The sequence below is a fragment of the Biomphalaria glabrata genome, chromosome 3, assembly GCF_947242115.1.
Source record: "Biomphalaria glabrata chromosome 3, xgBioGlab47.1, whole genome shotgun sequence".
In the NCBI taxonomy this organism is placed as follows: domain Eukaryota; kingdom Metazoa; phylum Mollusca; class Gastropoda; family Planorbidae; genus Biomphalaria; species Biomphalaria glabrata.
The window spans coordinates 25,143,746-25,165,276 of NC_074713.1; the positions used below are offsets into that span (position 1 = coordinate 25,143,746).

The 21,531-nt window shown below is 32.5% G+C and overlaps 1 protein-coding gene, 2 long non-coding RNA genes and 2 other non-coding genes across 5 annotated transcripts; 3 read left to right on the top strand and 2 right to left on the bottom strand.

Annotated features, from left to right (window-relative positions):
• Positions 1 to 101: 101 nt before the first annotated feature.
• LOC106064816 (probable cardiolipin synthase (CMP-forming)) lies at positions 102 to 11,461 on the top strand. Its single transcript, XM_013223443.2, has 7 exons — positions 102 to 1,016; positions 4,247 to 4,384; positions 5,845 to 5,974; positions 6,925 to 7,010; positions 8,668 to 8,736; positions 9,261 to 9,352; positions 10,392 to 11,461. Exons 1-7 carry the CDS (start codon positions 288 to 290, stop codon positions 10,477 to 10,479), a joined length of 1,332 nt encoding a protein of 443 aa, XP_013078897.2. The 5' UTR covers positions 102 to 287; the 3' UTR covers positions 10,480 to 11,461.
• On the bottom strand, positions 2,079 to 8,228 carry LOC129925200 (uncharacterized). The gene is made up of 2 exons (XR_008776991.1): positions 7,631 to 8,228; positions 2,079 to 2,195 (listed from the first exon to the last, which is right to left on the bottom strand). It is a non-coding gene; the product is annotated as an uncharacterized LOC129925200 (long non-coding RNA).
• A 2-nt stretch (positions 11,462 to 11,463) lies between the features above and the next one.
• Positions 11,464 to 16,398, bottom strand: LOC106064815 (uncharacterized). The gene is made up of 3 exons (XR_001217242.2): positions 16,214 to 16,398; positions 12,573 to 12,676; positions 11,464 to 11,599 (listed from the first exon to the last, which is right to left on the bottom strand). It is a non-coding gene; the product is annotated as an uncharacterized LOC106064815 (long non-coding RNA).
• A 327-nt stretch (positions 16,399 to 16,725) lies between these two features.
• Positions 16,726 to 16,798, top strand: Trnaa-agc (transfer RNA alanine (anticodon AGC)). The gene has a single exon. It is a non-coding gene; the product is annotated as a tRNA-Ala (tRNA).
• A 1,470-nt stretch (positions 16,799 to 18,268) lies between these two features.
• Positions 18,269 to 18,341, top strand: Trnaa-agc (transfer RNA alanine (anticodon AGC)). The gene has a single exon. It is a non-coding gene; the product is annotated as a tRNA-Ala (tRNA).
• The last annotated feature ends 3,190 nt before the right edge of the window (positions 18,342 to 21,531 follow it).

Below are 21,531 nucleotides of genomic sequence, written 5' to 3' on the forward strand. Positions count from 1 at the left end.
TTTTAATTATTTAAATCAATTTAAATGTCTGAAATATTTGATCTAATCAATTATTAGAGGACAGTCCTCAGAATATTCTTAACATTTGTACGGTACCTGGCATTGCCAGTTTCGGTGACCTAGTAATAGGAGAAAATGGCAGCCTCCATAACATAACATGAAAATTGTAAATAGAAGGCTGCGGCAAACAATTGTAAAGGACACTTTAGACCATTTTTCATTATGTGTCTCTTTACCGCAATGATAGATTATTATTTATTATAACTTAAATATCGATTTCAACGAAAATGACCAAAGGAAAAAAGATTTTAAGTTTACTTCTTAATGAGAAAGACTCTTTGTTCACCTATTTATCAACAAAGGTCTATCAGAAAGTTAATCCAAAGCTGAAAGAAGTCAATCATTCACTAGATCTAAATTGTAGATCTAATATTATTGTACCCCTGAAGTCATACGTGAATTCAAAGAAAGATAGGTTTAGCAATTCTTGGGTTTTAAATTGTTTAGTTAATGGACATTTTCTCAATCAAAGTCAATATGATTACCATTCTGCACCCTCTAAATTTAAATGTAATCATCATACTCATAGTAATGCTACAAAAAGAAATCAGTTGGATTTATTTTCAAATTCATGGTTAAATAGATCATTAGCACAAAAACCAAGCTATTCAACTAACCATACAATTGTTGGCTTTCTCAATTGTGATCAAAGACATTATTCAACATTTAAACATAATAGAAACTTACTAATACGAAGTTTGATAGAAAAAAAGTTATTTTCAAGAAATGTAAGAAAAACTATTAGGCATCAAGACATTTCTGATCCTGTTTCAATGAACTCTAATGATATTAAATTTAGGGTTCGTAATCGCACAAGAACAATTTTACACAGCAAACTTTCCAAGCTCAAAAAAAGTATTCTTCTACATAAATGCCAACTAAAAGACAAATGGAAAGATCAGCAATTAAGAAGTTTGCAAGCAGTTGGAAAGCTGAAAAATGAACTAAAAGCAAAAGTAATTGACCAATTTTGTAATTGTAAATTTCATTGCTTATAATTTTTTAACCTTATAATGTTATCAAATATAATTTTTTAACCTTATAATGTTATCAAACTTTATTCTACTTAGGGGTGCACCGGATAGTACTTTTTGATATCCGGCGGGAGCCGAATATGACCAGATAGTAAAATTTGATATTCGGCCAGAGCTGAATACCTATGTGTCTTGTAAATAGCTTGTATTGCTGAACATTTTACGAAACTGTTAAATAACATACCTATATTTGTTGGTATTATTTTTTTTCCTTTTATATACCTTATTGTTTTAAACTCTGTTACTGATTGATTTATTAAAGATTAACAGTATTTATAAACAGAAATTAATCTGTGTAGCATGAGCGTGTCTGTGTGTATGTACAAGGCCACCAACCATAAAGGCTGTGTGTTGGAGGGTCAATGTAAAATATGTTAGTATATATTTAACTATTTACTAATGTAAATCTCTCATCTAGCTTGTATGGTGGTTGGATGTATGTGTTCAAGAATTTCTGACCAACAACTGGTCATCAGACTTTTAATTTGTAAGTCCAAAGACTGCTTCTGGTTCTGGCTTCAAGGGCTTAATACTGATAGCTGTTAGTTAAAAGTTGGAATCTGAAGCGTAGTAGGTCATATATTTATTAATCCATTTGCGGCAAACGATATTTTATTAACAGCAGGAACATCCATTATACCTACTTTAAATAGCCTGAGCCTTAAATGTTGCAAAGCATAGATTTAATTGTAGTCTGTAGGCCTATTATTGATATCTATGTTTAGATCTACTGTTTTATATCTAATAGATCTAAGAGAATTAGGAAAACCAACTACAGAAGAAAAAAAAAACTCACCCACACCCTCCCTACCAAAAAAAATAAAATAAATAGACTTTGTGTTTGACTGATTATAACAACCTGGTCAGATAGACGTAGTGAGCCTACACATGTAGTCCTAGTGTAGTGTGTATAGATGATTGTGTTGAACTTCACATGTTTTTTTTTCCTTGGGCATACGCAATAGTGTTTAATGTGCAGGCAAGCATATAGATAAATTATATCCGTACCTTAGTTACAGAGGTCAAGTGTTTCTTAACATTCCAGCATATTTTTTCTTTGTTTGCTAGATCTAATTGTGGTGCTGTAGATCAATTTATTTTCTGCAATGTTAAATTTTACTGTAAGGTTTTCCTTTATATATTAAGTCCATAGAATTAAACAAGGTTTTAATACAAGGGAAGAAAATACATACAAGCACATATTTGTTTTATTTTATTGTGCAACGAACGTGTATTCAGCGCCCTAAATGACATTTCTCTCCAAGTAAACAAACTTAGTGTCATTATCTAGTGACCTCTAGACAGTGTCAATATTTCTCAACAATCTGCGTTAATCCATTCTGGCTTAAGAATGGTCAATGTCTATCAATACATTGTCATGGATTAAACAAATAAGAAGTTGGGGGTGTTGAGTCTCTTGAGCCCTCCCTTTAAAGACACCCGTGGTCAGTGTCTGTTTGGCTTGTAGTCCAGCCTCCTAATTGAGACTTAACTCAAAGTAAACAAACTTATTACCCGGCCAATAGTATAAAAGGTGTGGCTTGTGGTCCAGACCCTTGATTGACAACCTATCTCATAATAAACAAACTCATACTAGATTAACCTTATAGAGATTTGGCTTGTAGTCCCGCCCCTAATAAAAATTCTTCTCCAAGTAAACAAACTCAGTTCCCTCATAAGATGTGACCTCTAGACAGTGTCAACACGTTGACATCTGGCTTAATGTGGTCAGCTGCCTGTGAACTCAATGATATGGACTAAACAATCAAAAGGAGGTGGGGGTTGCTCATCTCTACCTCTGGAGATATACCCGCACATCTAGACAGATTATCAGCGTGACGTAGTTAAGGAATATTACATGTTTACTAGACCACTCCAAGGTCAAGACAAGCTTTTAAAATGTGCCAGACATCGCTGCTACGTAGGTAATGCGAATTTATAATGCAAAGTATTATTTCTATTTAGATTAACACGCCTTGTCTTTGTACTAAAAAATATTTCGTGTATAGTCATAGTTTATAGTTTTAAAAACAAATTATCTCATTTGAAACAAAAATGTTAATGTATTTCAGAACTGACATTATTGAATCATGTCCACTTTATGAATATTGGTATATTTGTTATTAACATGGAGATTTAAACTTCTTGTTTGACATCGTTTATCAGCCTTGACTCCCTTTATATTGTTTGCCTTTTGCCTGTGTTGTCTCGATATTTAAGTGTTACCTCCGTTTGGCATATCTGGAAAAGACATAGCGTGGAGGCGCCTAACAATATTAATAGAAATACAGGTGTAACTTTTACTATCCGGTTTACTATCAGGTAGTGATATCCAACCGGAGCCGGATAGTGAAAAAGTGCCAAATATTCTGCAGAAGCCGGAGCGACTATCCGGTGCACCCCTAATTCTACTGCATAGCCTTTAGGGATTAGGATTCAGGTTTAGTAAAACTTAGGCTCAATAACTTTTAGCAACAATAGATGTATTATCAAAAATACTTGAATGTGATATTTGGTAGAATCTATTTTAACTTTTTATAAATGTGAGTCTTTTTTGTAATGAGTTTCTTTGTATTTATTATTTACCAGGGGGTACTGTACAATGAAACTTGAACTGCAGCATAGTTATTTCTTTATCTTAACATCTTGGGGAAACATTTTCAGTCTTGGGTGATGTTTCAAAGTTAGCTTAACTGAAAATGCATATAAGCAATTTTCAATAGTTTTACAACAACAAAAAATGGAGATCTCCATCTTACTTTTTGCCCCTTTTAAGTACCGGTATAGTTCCATTTTTAAAGTCAAAATTTTATTTGGCAGAGGGGGAAGAGATTGTCACACTTAATTTTTTATTCTCTGATGTAGCTGGATTTTTTTTTGTATCAACACAAGCAACTCATAGGCATAGATTATAAGGACAAAAGTTTTTTTGTTGTCTTTTTTTGGTAAAAAAAACAAACAAACATTTTAGCACATTTGTAGTACCGGTACCGGTACTGTACTTTCACCTATGTTTAAAATGATTCTTTTTTTAAAAGAGTGCAAGTTAGAAAAAATTTAATGTACTTTTATTTTATTGTTATTCCTATATAGTAATCAATCATAGTCATATTAACTACAAACATTAACTTTTTAACATTTGTTAAAAACAGAAAGAAAATATTAAGACTGTTCCTAATTTGCTTACAACTATGCGGATGGCTTCAGCGCCTGTACTTGCTTATCTGGTAGTTCATGATTACTTTGGAACAGCATGTACAATTTTTGTTTTTGCTGGTATAACAGATTTGGTAAGTGTGTAATATAATGTATGTGTCCAGACATTCTTAACCCAGTAGCTCCTATTCTCTGTTAAGAAAAACCTTTTCCAGGCCCTAAGCAAAGAGGGATAACTCCAAATTTAAAAAAAAGTAAAAAATATTATTTTTTTTTTTAAATAATCAAATTTAAGATCTAATACATATGGGCCTGTTCGTTTGAAAAATTATTTAAACAAAAAAAATCTTCCTGATTTTATTAAAAATAGAATCGGTAATCTCCAAAATGATTTAATCATGCCTGCAACGAGACTAAAGAAATCTTCTTTTTAAAAAGTTTTTTAAAGCAAGTATATTGAATAGGGAATTTTAGAAGCGTTCTACAACGGTTTAGGACAAAAACGGGAAAATATTTCCAACTGCAGAAGGAGCTAATGGGCTAATACCGCTGTATTAGATTATTTGTTATGAAACAAGATTATAATCATTTAGCACTGTTTAGAACATTTTAAAATTGGACTTATGGTATGAGGGTTACCAAATGTCTGGTAATAGAAGGGGTCACGTCCTCCACCCAGCAGGCATTGGCCTGAATTTAAAAAAGTCCAGCTTTCTTTCAATTCTTTACTTCAACTGCTTCTTATCCATCAGTTGAATTGAATTTATCAGATATATTGTTTTCCAGCACATAAACTCACTCAGCAGAAAGTTTTTTTGACAACCACCTTAATGAACATCTGTTCATTTATTCAGGACTATTCAAAGTAAACCTTTCAGACCTTGCGATCTATGGGACAGATATGATGTTATGGTCATCTGTTTATTTGGCCAAAGGTTAAAGAGCAGGGTGTCATGTGGCCAGCACAACGACCAACTGCCTTTACTTTCGCCAACTTAAGTGAGGTACCCATTAGAGTTGGGTGGACTCAGGGGTGCCCTAAAAATCCCAAAATTCAAAATCACAGTTTTCATAGAAATTTGAACCCAGGACCCCAGGTTCAGAAGCCAAGTGCTTAGCTACTCAGCCACTGTGCCCTCCATGATATATTTATACTACAGTAATGATGTTTTTTAAAAAATTCCTAGCTTATCCTGACAACTTAAAAAAATGATGATTAAAGTCATTCTTAATAAAGTATTTTATAACCTTTCTGTTGTTGCTTTTTAAAACAAGGCAATATAAAATTTTCTACTTCTAGCACCACTTGTGGTAGGCAATTATCCTAGTAAAAATTGTATGGCAATGGCCCAAGCCCAAACCTATTTTTATCCTAGAAATGTTTTTTTAATTGAAAGACTACATGTACGTAGTTAAAAATTCTCCTTATAAATCACTTTTTTTTAAATTGGTGGAAAAGTAATTTGTCATTATTCTAAAGTATTTGTTAAACGGTACTGGGGGGTCATTGTGTAAATTACATAACATCTTTGTTAACATTGGAATAGCTACCGTTATACAGAGCACTTTGTTTCAATTTGATTTTTTATAACAGTTGGATGGCTACATTGCCAGAAATTTTAAAAACCAAAGAACAGCTTTAGGCACTGCTTTGGACCCTTTAGCAGACAAACTATTAGTCAGCTTTCTTGGTATTGCCTTAACATCAGCTGGTCTTATTCCAGGTAGATTTATGCAGATTCATTTATGTTTTTGTTGTTTACAATTGTGGTAAAAGTTGATAAGACATATTATCTACTATGTCACATTATTAGAGCATTAAAATCAATAGTTAGAAACAATGAAAATCATTTCTCTTTATTAAATTTATTAAATACTTTGAGTATTAGATATATATCTTAGTAAATGGTTTAGAAGTCTCAAGATTGTGCTAACCTCACTTTGTATATTTTAATCAAATTTACTTTTTATTTCTCTACAATGCAAAGAGTAAATGTTATTTAGTATTGGTATATAAAGAAATAAATATCATTAAGACATGTATAAATTGTATTTGTTTGAAAAAAAAAATGTGTAAGGATGTAAATTACATCTAAATATCTGAAAAACATCTATCATTTTGTTAGAGTTTAGTGAACATCAACAGTGAAGCATTTTATTTAGAACTCAGATTATATAATTCAATTTAGCAATTAAGAAATTTGACGGAAATTAAAACGAAATACGACTGAATAGTTTTCTTTTCTTTTTATTTTTTAAAGTCAGAAACCATTAATGGAATATATTTTCTATTTTTAGGTCTATAGTGAAATCTGATAAGTTGCATATTGCTATCTGTATAATTCACTTTTTAAAAAAAGTACAATTACATTTGTCTGTGGGATTTGCTTATTCTGATTCACATCTAAGTCCAGCTTATTGCATAAGCAGAGCTTGCGCAAAATCTGTTCATGTAGACAGCATCCTCAGCATTTGTCTTTAGGAATTTAGGAAAGATGTAGAAATATCCTTAGAATACACATTAATATATATAATTTTCAATACCAGTACCATCATTTATAATAATCACTGTCTCACAATGCATAATCAGTTACCTGTTTAGTGTTGTAAATCAAATGATAGTAATTCATCCTGTAATGGAAAATTCATTTTATAAAATTTTTTTAATTTCCAGTTCCCATGACTGTGTTAATTCTTAGCAGAGATTTAGGACTTATCCTGGCCTCATTTTATATTCGGTACATCTCTCTACCTCCTCCTGTAAGTATATGACTAATAATGTAGCAAGTGAAAGTGTGTGTCATGTGGAACCACATTAATGTAAATAGATTGCTGGAACATTACAATAATGATATTAGAAGGAAATATTTTGGAGTAGACAATGTAAAAACACTGTTTAAACCCAAAATATCAAATATATTAAGTCAAAATTTGTTTATGAAATTTTAATTTAGTATTAATGTTTTAATATTTGTTGTAGCACATCTATTATTTGTTCTTTGCTAAGTGTGCTATGATCTCTATACTACTTTAGCATGCTCAGTGTGTTATGGTCTTTATTCTACTATAGTATGCTGTGGTCTCTAACTCTGAGACTCTATGCTGCTATAACATCCTTTATTTGTGGACAAGTGAATGAGGGTGTTTTATGTGCAATATTGACCTTTGCAGCGGACTGCTTCAATCTTTTATAATAGTACCAGTTTTCATTCATTTTTTCTTAAACTTGCTAGGCACACTGTGTCAAACTTTAACAAGCCTGTTAAACCTGTCATGTCACTTACCTGAATTGAAACATTAAGACTTTCATTATTCTAAGTACTGGGTAAGTTATATAATGAGCTGATGACATTCTGACTAGGGACTCTAGCTTTCCTCACCTCAACATATTGTGCACTAATTCCTCATCCCAAAGCTCTGACTTTCTCACAATTGTCATGGCTCTATCACAGACTGTGGCAGTACAGAATAGGAATATGAAGGACTCTCTTGTGTGCTCAACCTCTGGCATCTCTTCAACAGGGGAACTGAATGAGACTAAAAGAGAAAAAGCCTGAAACTATAGACAATAAGTTTATGAAGAGTCAAGTCTCATTCCTAGCCACAAAGAATATTATTTTCCATTGTTCATGGGTAGAAAATGACATTCTGACTTTTTTGTTTTATGTCCTTTAAAAAGCTTAATTTTTTAAGCACAGATCTAACTCTGCAGATCTACAGTTAGTATCCAGTCATGATGATTCATATTTTTGATCATTACTTTCACTTTTTAAAAATGATAGTTTTTTTTTAAATACTGGTAACTCATAGTCAGGATTCAGAAGGCTTATTTGTCGGAAATATTTTTGTGTAATTATATCTCTCTTAATTGTTTTCTAAAGCTATTTGAAGTAATCAGAAATAAAAATCGTTTTTACAAAGCTTATATCAACTCACTCTGTCTGTCTGTCTGGTAAAAATTGTGTACACATTATTTCTCCCACACCCATTCTCGGATCAACTGAAAATTGCACAATTATTCATTGACACAGACAAGACATGATCAATAAAAAAAATAAGTAACCAATTAGAGTCTTAATTAGACAATTACTTACTGGTAATTCATTATTTTGTTAAATAGCAACAAGGGAAACTAATAATTCATTATTCACAGATATCGCTAAATTTGTTGAGTTTAGTCACCTTCAAAATTGTTAATGCTATTTCTCCTTAAGTGATACTTTAAACAATTATTTGTTGTACCTTGCAAAACATGAATCAATAAACAAAAATACTCAATTATTCAATTAACTATATGTAATTAATTATTTTGTTTGATATCAAATAAGGGAAATAACATGGTAGATATAGTTTTAAGGATGGAGTTCTTCCCCTTTTAAAAAAGGATTATTTATATTTTTATTGTTTATTCTTATAGAAAACTTTATCAAGATATTTTGATGTTTCTCTGGTGACAGCTAAACTATATCCATCTACTATAAGCAAGGTAAAAGGATTTATTTTTATGTCTTAGGAAATGGGACAGAAATTCTTACATAGGAATGGACAAGTCATTAAAATAACAGTCTAAGATGTCAATTGTTTTAAAGGAAATAAAGATAATGTCTTGTATCATGAAATAATCTTTGGATCCAAGAAAAATGCTTACAGTTTTTTTTTTCTTTTTTGGGTGGGGGACCTGCTGAGCTAATAAATAAATAGAAGACTCACTTTAAATCTCTTATTTACATGATAAATAAGTTAATGATGTTTTTTTTATGTAAAATGTTAATTTTAAAAAATATTTTTAAAAATCCTTTTAAAAAAGGCATAAAGCTTCATTTGTTTTGTTCATAATGGGCTTATATGATGAATTGTGATAATCAAGCACTTTGGTCATTATTTTCTTTTTTTTTTTTTAAGAGAATATCTTTTCTTTTTTTTTTTCTATAGAAATTTTAAAAATTAATAATCAATTATAACAGTGCACAATGATTTGACTGTAAAGCTTTTCTATTAAAAAATGTATAGGTAAATACTGGGTTACAGTTGTCTTATGTGGCAGCAACTCTTGCCTCTCCAGTTTTCAACTTTGTAGATCATCCATGGCTTCAAGGTCTTATGTAAGTAGTGTAAAATCAATAATTTAACTATGCAGACTAGAGTTAAAAGTCATATTATGAATCATAACTCAAGACATCAAAGCATAAATTTAATGCAAATTAAAAAATGGGTAATATTATCCTAATAGTACATTAGACGGGGGGTGCGGTGGCTGAGTGGTTAAGGGATTTAAAGGGCCCCTCTGAGTCCACCCAACTCTAATGGGTATGGTACATGACTTAAGTTGGGGAAAGTAAAGGCGGTTGGTTGTTGTGCTGGCCACATGACACCCTGCTCTTTAACCTTTGGCCAAATAAACAGATGACCATAACATCATATCTGTCCTATAGATCGCAAGGTCTGAAAGGGGAACTTTTTATTAGTAAATTAAACAAGCATTCAGGATTTAACTGTAATCTGGTTTTATTTCAATGACTTGTAGATAATATTGAACATCTTGGTATCATAAGAGAGGCCTATGCATGAAGTTGAAGAAAGTATCTTTTTTGTTGTCATTACTTTATACATTTTTAATGGCCCTTATTAGAAAAGACACTTTCCTTGTATGACTTACCCAGAGAGGGCCACTTATATAAAATTATCTTGTTCTTTTATAGTTGGAAAATATTTCCTCCTTAACACTTTGCTCAAGTTTCTCTTTGAAGCCTAATGGTTTATTGTGCAGCTAAAGTAGGATTATTCCATTTCTGTAGGTCTTCTGTCTAGAATACATGACTATTGCTCTTATTTCCTCCAAGTAAATTGTCAGGTACTCTTTAAAGCTTTAAGACCCAACATGGTTTCAACTTGGCCAATTACTTATTGCCACCAGTGTCTTTGCCACAGTAAGATATTTCTTATAATGTTAAAAGAAAAAGACATCTGAATTGCTTAGATATTGGATTTATCATAGCATATGAAAGAAACACAAATCTTAAAGTATTTAACTATTCAGAGAAATATTGTAAAAAATACAGAATAACTTATATTATGATTAATTATTTAGGGTATTTTATAAAGATGTTTTTAAAAATAAAATAAGAATTTGCTCTCTCAAAGGTATCTGACTGCTGCAACAACAATGATATCTGGTGTTGATTATGTGCTGACTTGGAGAAGAAGGATGAAAATTATACAAAATAAATAGAAATTGTTTTGTGAGACTTATACAAAAAAACTAATGTTCAGTTTGTCAAAAAAAGAAATGTGGCTTCACACTACACTAAGAAAATAACATTTAATGTTCATTTCTTTCTTCAAGTGTCTAATTTATACTAAACAAACAAAAAGTGAAGATTTTTTTTTGCTTATATTAACTCACTCTATCTGTCTGGTAAAAAGTTTGTATACACTATTTCTCTGACGCCTTATCTTGGATCAAGCTGAAATTTTGCACAATTATTTCTTTTATCTGACAACACATGAATCAATTTAAAAAACGAATGACCAATTAGTTAATTAACTATTGGTAATTATTTTGTTTGGTATCTCAAACAAGGGAAAGAAATTGTACTTGACTGAGGTGGTGGTATAAGCTGAATTTGTCTCCTTTTTAGATTGCTGCTTCAAAGTAAGTTTGAAACAAACAATAGATAAATATATAATTTTATATATTCATGTACACCTCGCAGAGTGGTTATAATATTGGCTTGAGTCATGAGGGGTTTTTTTTTGGTAAATGCTTTTAGAAAACTATTACAGTAAAATTTACTTAGATATCTCTTTCTCTCCCCCCCCACCCCTTTTTTCCATTTTTTCATCAGGTACAGATTAGAGAAAGGATTATAATGTATTGAGAAAGCTAAATGCATAAAATAGTACTAAAAAAAAAACATTTGGTAAAAATATTTATAGTCGCACAGATTTATTGTTGTTGGTCTAGATCTATTAATAACTTAATTACACATGACTGATCCAAAGTAATTGATACAACTACACTTTGTATAAGCTTTGTTTTTCTAAAAGAAAAGTATTTATATGTTTTTCTTGTTTTGAGCTTGAGTAGAGTGTTTTATTGCAGTGTTTGTACATCTATAAATAAACAGAATATATAGAAGGAAGCATTTATTGTTGAAATATAATGTCAATGATTCATTAATAAACATTTACAACCAAAGTACTAAACTGCATTTTACTGTGAATTGTCATGTACTCTGCCATCTAGTTGTGAGACATGTGCTTTGTACTGTCTCTCAATAGTTGAGTTTGAACCCAGTCTGCTGTCATCACCTGCTGTTTGCTGGAGATTTGAGCTAGAGCATAATCATCTGAAAAGATGTCAGAAGTTTGTAAAACAAAACCAAAAGCATTTCAATATGATACCTTTAAAAGTTTAATCTAAATTATTTGTATTTTTAAAAATTTAAAAAAGATAATGGTATTTAAAAAGCAACAACAATTTTTACATTTGAGACAAAGGTTAAGACGGAAGTTTCAGCACTCATTCACAAGTCTTGAAATTATTTGTTTCATGTTGAATGAATTTTGTTTAGTTTTTTAATTTGAATTTTTTTGTTTAATTTAGATGTTCTTTTGTTGTAACTTGTAAACTGCAGTGTTATGGAGCAGTTAACAGGACCAATGATAGATAAAAATGGTATTAGTTTAGGGTGCACACAAGTAATGACTATATCTTCAAAGCTAATTAAAGCTAAAACAAAGAATGTTCCCTTTTTAAAAAAGCTAGTTTATTATAGTTTCATAAATGTTGGCAAGCTTGTACAATTTTTACTTTGCTACATAGAAGAAAAATCATCATTTATTTCAATTTTCATAATTCATTATTGATTTGAAGGCCAACCACAAAGATTGAAAAAGAAAGATAGTAAATATTATCTTGAATCAGTAAAACAGTAGGTCTACAATAACATTCCCACTCTGGGATAATCACAGATGCTGTTGAAAATGACATAGTCAAAGAAAGTTTAAGGTAACAGTGAATACATTTCACATTCCATATGCTAGGACAAATTTGTAAAAGTGCTCCTTCTTTCCTCGTGCAAATAGAACATAAAACAGGTTGCCTGAATCAGCCAGGAAAACCAATGAATTAGCAAAGTCAGGTCTCTAATTAACATGCATGATTATATTAACACATGGACAGACGTAGGGCGTAATTATTTTATCTTTAGAAAGAACATATGTAATTTACATTATTACCACACTGACCACAGCAACCAATGGGTCAAAACAATAACAAGCGGATCAGATGATGAGTCTATTAAAAATGGAAGAACTGACCCAACAGACAAAATCTAGAAAAGTTCATTGCCATCAGCAATCTTCCAGACAGCTGCAGAGCAGAAATACTGTTTACTAACATTCTTTCTTTCACTTTCTCCAATCTGCAATGTCAATATCAATAGACCTTTATGGATGTATGGGATCTGTGAGGTATGCACTTACATAATGTAGGCCTACTAAAGATATTATTGCTTCTGAAAGACAGTTGGCCTACCTGTATAGGATGTCCTGTTTTTTGTTGTGTGTAAATGTATTGATACATAAATGATAAATGGCTCCATTTGATTTCTGTCACACTCATCTACTTGGGATGTGGTGGGGGTGCACCATCCCATTTTGAACTGTGCTAGCCACCGGCTAGAGATTAAGTGATTTGTTTAGCCAATGTAACATTGGCTGTTAGGCCTAATTGTATTTACCTTTGGAAAATGTTATAGACAATATCGTAAATATTATAAACTAACCAAATCCATTTCATTCTAGATTGACAAAATATTTCTAATTTGTGAAGTGTTCCATTACATTTTTAGCGGCCCCCGAAAGGGGAAAAGACGTTATTAGTTTTGTGCAAAATATCTGTCCGTCCGTCCCATTTAGATCTCGTAAACTAGAAAAGATATTGAAAATCCGACATCACAATATTTTAGACCATTCAAAGTTCTGATGCAACGGCTACTTTTTTTTTTTTTCTGAAAGCGAAAAATCTAATTTTTAAAATCAGTTATGCAAGCAGTTTTTTAAAGAGAAAAAGCTAATTAGTATGCATTATAAGTTAGACCTAATTTAAAATGAATAGTAATCTTATAAACTTCATTTTTATGAACATTTTTTTAATTGCGAAATTTTTTTTTTTTTTTTTTTTGAGGGTACGAATAAGAGATTGAGCCTTTTCAAAACAATTGTATCAATTATAAGACATCAGTTAGGGTTCAAATCCTGGTGAAGACTGGGATTTTCAACTTTGGAATCTTTGGGCGCCTCTGAGTCCACTCAGCTCTAATGGGTACCTGACATTAGTTGGGGAAAAGTATAGGCGGTTGGTCGTTGTGCTGGCTACATGAACTCTGGCTAATCGTAGGCCACAAAAACAGATGAACTTTACATCATCTGTCCTATAGACCACAAGGTCTAAAAGGGGAACTAGTTAGGCCAGGATCATATCTAACTTTACATTCACTTTCACCTATCCTTTGATCTGCGGGACCGTTGGGGCACTACACAAGATCTGTTAATCTTCTTTCTCCATTATTATCTCTCATTTGTCTTTGATATAATTTCATTTGCATGTTCTTTCTGAAAATATTGAAGCCTGCCTGGATGGACCTTTTCGGGGGCCGATTTTGCGTTTGTGTTTCCACACAAACTGTCTTTTGTAACCTTGTTCTAATTTGTGAAGTGTTCCATGGTAGAAAAACTGGCTTAGTTCTTTTATTTACTTTTACTAGGGTCAGTTTAAAAAAGAAGTAAAATCTGACCCAGGAAACTACATACCAGTATCACTTAGACCAGCATCACATGTAACACATAATATGTAGCAACATCCTAAACCACTTAGACAAACATAGGCCTAATGTCCTTACTCCATACCAACATGGCTTTAGGAAATATAGATCATTTGAAACACAACAAATAGGACTAATTGATGATTTCTCAAAAGGTTTAGAAAATAGTGAGCAAATAGATGCTATCTTACTAAATTTTTCCAAGGCTTTTGTCAAAGTTCACCACCATAGTTTGCTAAAAAAATTAAAATATTTTGGCATTGATGGCCCATGGCATCAGTGCATTTTCTGATAGGGAGAGAACAAACTGTAATAATAAATGGCTTTAAATCAACACCGATAACAGTAAACTCAGGTGTACCTCAAGGAACAGTCTTAGGTCCACTAATATATTTAATTCACATAAATGATTTACCAAATTGCATTAGTTCAGGAACAAAAGTTAGATTATTTGCAGATGATTGCATAATATATAGAACAATAAAAACAACACAAGATACAGGAATTTTACAAAGAGAATTAGATGAATTACAGAAATGGGAATCAAATTGGAGCATGTCTTTCCACCCAGAAAAATGTCAGTTATTAAGAGTAACAAAAAAAAAACTAAAACAAATTAATTCCACTTATCTAATTCATGGCAAACCAGTAACACAGACTAAAAACGCAAAAAACTTAGGTGTTGTAATAAATGAAAAACTGTCATGGAATCCCCATATTGATGAAACTATTTTTAAAAAATCAAAGCATTAGGCTAGGGTTTATTAAAAGAAATTTCTATAAATCAAATAAGAACATAAAACTAATATGTTATTTAAAATTAGTTAGGCCAATAATAGAATATCATGCATTAAATTCTCTGTTTGGGACCCCTCAACTCAAGAAAACATTAAGAAACTGGAACAGACACAAAATAGAGCAGTGAGATTCATAACAAATGAATATTCACATTTAGTAAAATCACTAAATTAAGAAAGCATCTTCAAATACAAAAATAAAATTTAATAATATACTCAGAAAGACAAAGATTAAGACACATTTCTCGTTACATATGCTAGGACAAATTTGTACAAATGCTCCTTCTTCCCCAGTGCTATTAGAGCATGGAATAGGTTGCCTGAGCTAGCCATGAAAACCAGTGTTTTGGCAGAATTTAGGTCATAGGTTAATATGCATGACGCGTAGGACGTAATCATCATCATCCGTATTATATAAGATAATAAGAATGTGCGGTAAATTCAGGGTGTCACCCCCCCCCCCTCCGAATCAACGTTCTACAATTATTTTCCAATTAACACCCTCGTGACTTTGTTGCTGATGGCTTGCATTGATTGTTACACAAATACAAAATTAGTGTCAATTCTAATTTTCAAAAATCTCATTGTTTATGTCATCTATTCAACATTTATTGTATATTTTAGACATAACATATCATGAACACATTTCATTTGACTTTTAAACGGAAACGGTCAAGATGTGTTATTCAAACTTTGATTACCATCTAGACCAGAAAATGTACCTACATTTGCCGCCCCCTTAGGTCTGGTTGAGCGCTTAAAGCTTCCACAGCTGAGACCGGGGCAGAGCCCCAGGCGCCAAGCGCTTTTCAGCATTTCTGAGCTTTAAAAACTTATTCTCCTTAACTCTAGCTTGTAGCCTACTATTTCTCCTAGTAAAAAAGATTGCATGTCACAAAATTAAATTAAGAAAGGGTCGAAAGGTTGTATCTTAAGTGGGAGAATCATCGGACTTCATCCGAGGCTAATTAGCAATGTTTCTCAAACATTTACTATAGGCCTATAGGCTACCGCTCGCGCCCAACTAAACGTTGTCTTTTTCTTTTCAGAAATAGTTTTTTTGTAGATAATTTTAAAGTGATTTTTTATAACCGAAAAAGTTTTTTTTTCTGGAGATTCTCAATCCAGCAAGGTACTTTGGGGAGGCGTCTTCAGCTCCGCCAAGCGTTTTCCTCCGTTCTTAGCCCCATATAAATTTTTTCTCTGGCGTCTTAATCCATATCCTACTTTGTACACTGGCAATGTACGTTTCTAAAAGCACATTTTTCTACACGTAGTAAGAATAGCTCAATGTTAAAGTATAATCTTAGCAATAATTAGGTAATAATTTAATCCTTACCGCGAACTTTTAGTTTTTGTCAAACAAGGTCGTTAACTTTTGAGAATTCGGACCATTCGAGAAGAATGGTGCAAGCGGAGAAGTTTTGAAATGTTTTCTTCAAAAAGTTTGAATCGATATTGTTGCTAAGTGCACGGGTCACTCAAAAAATACGTCAACAGTACGATGGTACGTTAGTCGGGAGATATTTGTCCGTTATGCTGTAAAAGGGAAGTAGTTTATAGAGGCATTAAAATGTTTTCTTTAAAAGAATCTTTTGAATAGGCCTTGATATTGTTGCTATGACGAAGGTAGAAAGATCTACTTAGAAGATGAAACGACATCCTTTAAATTAATAATTGAATTTCCTAAAATCTGGTAATAATGTCTTTTTTACCTGATTTAATAATATAAAATAACTACGATGCAAATACAACCGATGGGTGACGCCACTCGTTGTACAGCATTTAGCTCATTGTGTTTTAAGCTAGCACTGCTTTTCAAACTACCGGTAGTCAACAACACTATTATAAGGGGCTGTAGCTCAAGTGGTAGAGCGCTCGCTTAGCATGTGAGAGGTACAGGGATCGATACCCTGCTGCTCCAATGGTTACTTTTTATTTTAATAGGTACCGTAGGTCAATATTCGTCCAATACGAAAAGCAATGTATATTGCAGTTGTTTTTTTTTTTTTTGGTCAGTGTTAAAAAAAAAGTATCAAATTCGCTTACTGATCGAGTTATGTTTGTTATGAGTGATAGGAGCTAACCTCTCATATGTAGACGTTACCGGCCTATCTTATATTCATCAATCACCTACATCTATCCCATAGTCTGTTGGACCGTTGGGGTACCACACATGATCTGTTGACCGTCTTTCTCTTTTTCTTTCTTCCCTGTCTTTCGTCTTGATTAGAATCTGTTCTTCTTTTCCCCTGGTACTGTTTTTTAGTTGCTTTTATGTAGCGCAACTTTCACGCTTGTAGCATACTCGGTGCACTATAGAACCCAATTTCTTTTGTAAAGCCGTAAGGGAGGGGTACCTGCGAGAAAGTTTTCGTGCTCCCTTAAGGCGGTCAGCAAATAAACTCTAGTCGAGTTTTGAACTCGAGCCCAATGATATTAATAAGCCAAACTTCCTTGATAGGCAGCCAAGCGGTATAGTCGCCTCTCAGCCGCATATACCACTTTTCCTACAAATATCCTATGCCAGGTACACACACATGCATGCTACTGACTTTGACCTGCACTGCTTACCAAAACAACGAAAACCCACAGTAGTCAATTGGTTCAATCGAGATCTTTTTATTGATAACTACTTTAATTAGTAGGCCTAATTAATAATTATTAATTAATAAAGCCTAAGGACTCGATACATCTTGTAGGCAATATTTGTGAATGTGTAATGGAAGCAAAGTGATTTGGAGTTTTAATGATCGTGAGTCCACTCAATCACAATGACAATGGGTATATATGCCTCGTCAGGCCTTATCTTACAGTTTCTTTTGTTGAATTTAAGGTGTTAAAATAAATAAAGGTTAGGGCAGTGACCTCTTTACGGGCCCTTGTATTTTGACATTCGATATCATGACATATCATATAACTTAATAATATAAAACTCACTAGGTTACTTCTTCTTTTTTTAAGTAACGTCTGTTTCATATAAGATAAGATAGCCTAATAGTAACCCACACGGAAAGAGTTAATCTGTGTGGAATGCAAGAATGTGACTATTTATAACTTATATAACAACATGATTAGCAAGATTGCAAATGGCAGTGGTGTCATATTTAATATTTAATGTAAAAAAAAATGGACACTCGTATGGGGGCCCCACTCAATAAGTGGGTGCCTGGTGAGACTTTGGAATTTTGACCCCCATCCCCCACTCTGGCTACGTTACGCCACTGCTATGGGACCAGTCTGTCATTGACTCCTTAATATAGAAGCATGCGCTGCATCTTCGTATAGGTTGACGAACAGCCCAACCATGGCCCAAATATTGCTGTTTAAAGAAACCTACCTTCTTATTCAAATTTTAATAAATGAAGTATTGCATGGTAGCTTACAAATCATTGGGGCTGTAGCTCAAGTGGTAGAGCGCTCGCTTAGCATGTGAGAGGTACAGGGATCGATACCCTGCTGCTCCAAATTTTGGCCTTGCCATTTTTTTAAATCTTCCTCAATGGCCTATATTGCTATGGAATCTAGAAACTATAGATTTAGATCTAGCTTATAAATTGTACACGTGGACCAGCTTCTGAATCTGCTAACAGCAAAGTTCTATAAGATATGATTGTAAGAAATAAATAGACGTTCATTTCGCCGCGCTCCCGTTTCTAAATCTGGGTCTATAGGCTTATCAAAATTTTGATAACATATTATATATGATTCTTAAACCCTAATAATGTCAGTTTAATTTAAAAAGAAAACTGAAAAATGGCTTCCGGCCCATTCTAGTTTTGATCCAAGATACAAACGCGTCCGCACAATTATTCATAGTCGATGACGATAAATTTTTATTGTCATCGACTATGAATAATTGTGCGAAATTTTAACTTGATACGAGAATGGGAATATAGGGATGGAAAAAAAAAACGTGTGCAAAACGTAATAAGGGGAATAAGTCCACAAATAAAGTCATTCAATCTCACAATAAGTAGCATTTATTTCCATAGTTAGATCCCAAACAAAATAATTAATTTACTAATTGGTTAGTTTTTTATTGATTCGTGTTTTCTTAGATCAGAGAATAAATGTTGGGGAAATAAAATAAAAAATAGTACCAGACAAACAGAGAGAGTTTATATAAGATTTGTAATTAATAAATATATAGATGTTCATTTCGAAAGGCTCTTTTGTTAATATAAGTCTATAGGCCTATCATTAAACTTTTATATAATCTGAGAAGATTTACACATTCGCTATACCAGATTTTTTTCGGGGAAAAAAACGGAAATGGAATTTATCATTCAATGGTTGTTGTAACATATTAATATTAGGCTAATATACCAGGTGGCCTCGCCTCGCTCGGTTAAATAATTTCCTAAGAAAGGTTATATGCCCGAAGTCATTTTGGGAATATTTTTGTTATTACGAAAATGGACCATCAGATAAAGACTACAAATCTGAAGAGTTGCTTTAGTGTTCTGTTAGTTCTAGATGTAATTGTACATGGCAATTAGATATAAAGTCTTAGGTCTAGGATATCGATTTTTAACTAATAACATAATCAAGTAGATCAATCATTTTTCTTTACATTACAATCATTTTTATTGCTTAAATCTTTGTCTAAAACATGTTTTTTTTTTAATGTTTATGTAAGGGCTATGAGACAAAATCTTAATAAAATTTATACTTTAAATTCATTTTTCTCAAAATGTTAGTTTTTGCACATGTCATTGTGCCTTACTAGGAATTTCTCCTAAACTACTTGATAGATTTTGATGAAATATGAAACACTTCTTAAAGACATCATTAACTTTACTCGTACAATGATTTTTTTTTCAATATTTTATTTACTTTTTTAAAAAGTATTTTTAATTAATATTTATCCTGTTTTTTTTAGGTCTAAAAAATACTAAAAATTCAAAAATTTGTAAAAAATTTAACATACTTAAATCTTTAATTCTGACGTTGTACCAATTTAGAGGAACCTTTTTTCTTATCTTTTAATTCAATTTCATGTATTTCTGATCAATAGTTTTTACAAAATTCAGAGTTTTAATTTGTATACAATAAACAATATGGCCGCCGTTACCATGGCAACCATCATTCAAAAAAACCTTTTTTTTTTAGCATTATTTATTTAAGAATATCATTATATGATACCATAACAAATTTCAAAGGCCTAGCTTTAGAAGTAATAAAAATAAGATTTTCAGGGATACCTCATCCCCTTATAAGTCCTCCTACAGTCTAGATTTAAACCGGTGACCGGTCATTTCATCCCCGGTCACTTCATCCCCGGTCATTTCATCCCCGGTCACTTCATCCCCGGTCATTTCATCCCCTGGTCACTTCATCCACCGGTCACTTCATCCACGGTCATTTCATTCCCAATTAAATATTTTATATATAAATATGATTATGAAGAATGCTTTTTGACATTTTATGACTTGTTACTAATACGTTTATAGAGTTTCCTCTTCCACTTTGTTTTCTTAATGAGAAATCTTATTGTAAATCTGGGTGTATACTTAGCTATAGCGCTTCTAATGGATGTGGGGGTTGTAATATCATAATATTATCCGGATCGAAGGCCAAGTAAAAAATCATTTGAGAGATAGAAGTGCGATTAGAATAATTATGATCATGCCGCTGATAACTTATCATCAAAGGCCAAGGTGTGGTGTAAGTAGTGGAAATCTTTTGAGAGATAGAAGTGCGATTACAATAATTATGACCCTGCCGCTGATAACTTATCCTCAAAGGTCATCTTCGTGATATCATGTCGCCTGTATAAGTTTTGTTTTAACTCCTTTTAAACATTAACGTGTTACAATTTTGTCATTTAAATAAAAAATGAATACATTAAATATTGCTCATTTCATGATTTTTAGAATTAAAATTTGTTAGATACTATTATTGGCTTGGAAGAAAGTCTTTGCAGTGTAACTTCTTAGATGGTTACGTTCAGACATTTAATTATGGAATTAGTATATTCATTATGGCTTTAGTACGAAACATCAAGTGACGCAAATTTCTACGTTATAGGGTAAAACAGGCACTTTGTGACAAAGAAACTGAACGCATTTTTTCTTAATAGACTTAAATCATTGCATTAGTTTTCTAAAGAAACGTTTCCGTGGGGTACCTCTGTTACGCCGAACAATATTTTCGTTCCCCATACGGGATACGTGCCCTACCCAGCCTGACTGTCGGACTATAAGAAGTTTATACCGGCTTTTACCATCCATCCATCCCAGTGATGCTACAGCCCGTGGAGGGATATGGCCTGCTTTTACAGATCCCTCCATTTAGATCTCTCCTGGGCCTTCCGTCATCAAGGCCCTAACTCCAAGCTTTTTACCGAGGTTTATAGTTAAATCAAAAGAGGCTGCAGCGTACGCAAATTCGTTGACAGCTAGATGGATATCATGTTTAGTGTGAGAAAGTAAGGCGTAGAGAAGCTGTGTTATGACCATTTCCTTTGTTTTGGTACGCACAGTAGACACCGAAGCATGAACACATGGTAATAATTCACCAGCAAAAAAAAAATAAAAAAATAATAAGGTCTTCTGATGTTTAATTGTTAGATTCTTTTTATTATTAATACAGCTTGAAGGTAGTTTTATTACATGACTATAATATTTATTTGTTTGTTTGTTTGTTCCAGCT

Excerpts from the sequence above, each read along its gene's own strand:
- LOC106064816 (XM_013223443.2), top strand. The coding sequence starts at position 288 with ATGACCAAAGGAAAAAAGATTTTAAGTTTACTTCTTAATGAGAAAGAC. Across the intron at positions 4,385-5,844 it reads TTGCTGGTATAACAGATTTG|TTGGATGGCTACATTGCCAG; the intron begins GTAAGTGTGTAA and ends TTTTTATAACAG. Across the intron at positions 9,353-10,391 it reads CCATGGCTTCAAGGTCTTAT|GTATCTGACTGCTGCAACAA; the intron begins GTAAGTAGTGTA and ends GCTCTCTCAAAG.